Raw genomic sequence first — 4,003 nt, 5'->3', positions numbered from 1 at the left:
TTGGTTATCTTACACTCTGATGCCTACCTGGGTCTCATCCCCACCCCCCACCACCCCCACCTCTCCCTACACTCCTAATTGCCTTGTTAATAAATCACTCACTAACCTGACCAGCTGCCTTATAAGAGGCAGAGCAGAGATACAGCTGCCACAGAAGAAACAGCTCTACTAAACCCCCGAAGCATCCTGATCCGGCCTGAACATGAGAGCGCTGAGTGTCGCCCTGGTGTTGGTGCTGCTGAGCGTCTGGAGCAGATCTGAAGGAGTGGAGGTCAAGGTGTGTATTGAAATATAGAGAATAGACGTGCTCAACTCAAAAAAACTTAAACTACAGAAAAATGTCCACACTAACGTAGTATGTTTTTATGATCCTGTTCTTAGAAATAATGGACAAATGTTGTCATTTTTCATTGGATTAGAGATCTTTTTGTTTTGTTTTTGACACTGATACTTTGCTTTATTCATTATCTGTGCTTGAGTGCATCTTAGAAACACACACACACACAAACACCAAACTCAAGCCCTCACGTTATTCATAACCTTTAAACTCATTTGAACCCCATTCACAATATTTAATCAGAACTTATCTAATTTCTTTAAAGACGTTATCAGAATCATTCTCTTGGTCTTCTTATCATTTCATTTCATAACATTTTATAAAGGAAAATCCAGACGTTTTCAGGGCTGTATAAGGCAGCAAATTTGTCCAAGGATGTGTTTCACTTCTTCTAATATAAAACGTGAAAACAAATATCACAGCTCTAGCGATTCAACACCTTTTATTCAGTCAACTAATGTTTGGTCTATCCTGCAGAGCCACCAAATGTGGCCTTCTGGGCAGCGTGAATTTCACACCCAAATCCCAACCAGTTTGAGAACAGATTGAGATTATTTCAGACCGAACACCTCTTTCATTCATTTCATCATTCACAGTACACAAAGAGCACGACACGCTTCCTTCACATTGCGACTTCGATGCCTCACACCAGCAGTGAGAAGGTTTGGATGTGTGAGTTTTTCCTTTCCTCTCAAAGTGTTTCCCTTCCTCTCCAGGACGGAGGCAGGAGCTTCCCCCTGGAGGCAGTGAAGCAGCTGAAGCAGCTGATGGATGTCGATGCCCACATTAACCCTCACCTGGCTGAGACCAGTGTTGCAGCTGTGTGTGCCCATCCCACCTTGCCTGAGGTCTTTCAGACGGTGTGCCAAGACAGGGGGGCCGCCATCGTCTTCTCCAGACTAGGTGAGGACTTTGCCAGAGTCACATGAACCGATGAAACAGAGGAATGCTGGATGTGAAATATTGAAACTCTTGCTTTACGCTCCTGTCAAGTCTCTTGCTAATGTCTTTTTCTGATCAACGTATGAATGTATGGGTAATTAACTTTTTGATCCACTTGACACTTTGTCTGGTAGATTCCTAAAGTCTACCAGCCACCCACATTTTTTACCAGCCCCTTTTAAAACGATGTTAAAGGCCATGGTACATGGTTTGTCTAGACGACTCGAAAACCAGCCAGTCACTCATCTTGCTTTGCTCATCGTGTTGCCACCCCCCATTGAAATATTGTTTTTTTTGGGGGTTTTTTTCTTTGGCCCGATGTCTCCTTCTTCACTTGCTGCAGTGTGTCAGTTGTTTCTGCTGGCCTTTTAACTCCAACATGTTGCGACGTTGTGCTTCCAGTTTGACGGTCTTATCAGCCTCAGGGTAGACAAGCTAACAAAATTTCACATCAAAAGAATTTGTGTTAAAACTGCGACTAAACTGGGACCTAAACAGAGGGCCACATCACTGTGGGAGCATGCTTTGTAAAGGTTCTGCTAACTGGTGACTTCTTTACCCAATTCACCCTCATTTGGCAGGTGATGGGTGTTTATTTCCCACCCTGGACATAACCTTCCCTCTCACAGAATAAACAGCACTCTTGCTGCACACTGTATATACGGTTCCAGACGATACTGCATGGATAATGAGTTGTGCCAATGAAATGTCAGGTCTGCTCCGTCATAATTAGCTAATAACACTGAGGAACAAAAACACACAACATCTCAATCCTCAACAGCAGGTGTTGGACACGATCCACAAAACATAAAGGATTTAAGTGTTTATCCATCTTGGGAGGAGAATGCAGCATGCTTACTGTATATACTATTAATGCATATCGCCTTCCAGCAATCAACGTTTGCTCAAGAGGCCACAACAATAGCCACATCATTCTCGCATTACAAGGTCAACAAAATGACGTCTCAAGATTCACTGAGAAGTCGTTGACATCAGAGAGCGCGTGCGAGGCGAGCGTCACTGTCAACATTTTGCTTCTGTCAGATTCATACAGCAAGCAATCTCACGCCGAGATGCTGCTTAATCTCCTGTTATTACTGTTATTACTGAGACACACGCTCTCAAACTTGTGATTAAAGACAACAATAACATGTGCAGGCTTCAGTCTGAGGAAACCATCATGCTGCAGAATAGCCATGGTCAAATTTCTAGCCTGCATTTACTATAATTGAGTAGCTTTTTTATTTTTTAAAGCCGGTAACTTTACTTAGCTCAGTACTTAAATCCGCTACATTTTAAATCACATCCATTACAGAGGACAGATTTTGTGTTTCTCCATAAGTGTCAGAAACTAGACCATCATAAATTGGCCAATTGTGGAGCCGTTCACAATGAACAATCCGTCAGCAAAGAAGAGAAGAGTAATCTGGCTTTACTTTGTTTGTGCACTGTAGCGTAACAACACATTTTTCCAGTTAAAATAATCTAGTTTGTCCTCTCATCCTTTTAGAATTGCATGGAAAAGAGCACATCTAAAAACACTCTCTTTTCTAAACAAAAAAGTCACTCAGTAACTTTTACTCTTCTACTTCTTACTTCTAAGTATAACTTCAGCGAGGTATCAGTACTTCTGCTTGATTTGTGTGTTTTAGTCCTGTTTCCAGCCCTGGTTCTAGTTAACTCAAGTGGATTCCTAGTCGAGTGTTTACCTTTTGTATTATGCACATCCTGTTACTGCTGCACCTCAAAGTGGCTCTGAAATGATAATGGAAGACAAGAGGCCAATGAAAAGCAGAGTAAATAGCCTTCGCAGACCATTAAGCGCACGAGACAAAGATAACACACTAGTTGCCGTATCGCTCCGCAAACCAGACTGATAGGCTTCATTTACTCCCATTGTCAATATTAGCAGTGTTCATATAAATGTGATAAGTGGGCCCTTGTGTGGGACATAAATATATATTATAAGGTCAGATAAATATTTATGTTGCATGTTCTCCTGCACTTTCCAGCGGCGATCATCACGCCTCTAGATCCGTGTGAAATCTGTGCCAACCCGTCCTGCTTTGGGTGTGTGAGGCGAAGACTGAAGCTGCCGTCTGTCAGAAGACACGACAGACTCGCCCGAGAGTCTCCAAAATAACTTCTTCACATCCGACGCCCATGGGCCGATGTCAGAACAACACGTCCTGTGAGCCGGGAGCCAAGCCGGACACGCTTCAAGGCTCAAGGGTCAAATTCAACTCACTGGTTTTTAATAGTTACAAAGAAAACACAGTCATGGAGTCAGTTGTCATTTTTATACTTTGTGGTAAAATTGCTGTTCATACATGGTCTCGCATCAGAGTTCAAACCCCTATATTCTGCAATGTTTGAATATTATTTTATTGTCCTTTTTACGTTTTCAGCTAGGAATGCTTTCATAATGAACTTTAATGTTAACTTATTGCGTCTGTACCAACTTATTCATAATAAAACTATTGTATCTTTGTTTCCTTGAGAGCAGGTTTATATTTTTTATTGAATTTTTTTTTTTTCATTACACAAATAAAAATAGTCAAGAACATAGTCATGCTCACGCAATCTCTCTTTGTCTCTCTTGGTCACACACACACACACACACACACATACACACAGTTTTTTTTATGGGGGTTAGCTCTTTCAATCTTATTCAGCAGAAAGAAAAATTGTATGTACTGAAGGACTTTCATTGAGTTCAGTTGC

At 41.7% G+C, this 4,003-nt stretch overlaps 1 protein-coding gene across 1 annotated transcript; it reads left to right on the top strand.

The window, feature by feature from the left end:
• Positions 1–202: 202 nt before the first annotated feature.
• On the top strand, positions 203–3,422 carry LOC139654810 (guanylin-like). The gene is made up of 3 exons (XM_071531991.1): positions 203–277; positions 1,054–1,240; positions 3,292–3,422. The coding sequence occupies exons 1-3, from the start codon at positions 203–205 to the stop codon at positions 3,420–3,422; spliced, it is 393 nt and encodes a 130-aa protein (XP_071388092.1).
• The last annotated feature ends 581 nt before the right edge of the window (positions 3,423–4,003 follow it).

Source organism: Centroberyx affinis, unplaced genomic scaffold (genome assembly GCF_046629955.1).
Source record: "Centroberyx affinis isolate AG114_WGS23_722 - 3 ecotype Tasmania unplaced genomic scaffold, CSIRO-AGI_Caff_v1 ptg002153l_1, whole genome shotgun sequence".
NCBI classification, from domain to species: Eukaryota; Metazoa; Chordata; class Actinopteri; order Beryciformes; family Berycidae; genus Centroberyx; species Centroberyx affinis.
The sequence above is the reverse complement of the archived record's forward strand: the minus strand, read 5'-3'. Positions and strand labels throughout refer to the sequence as shown.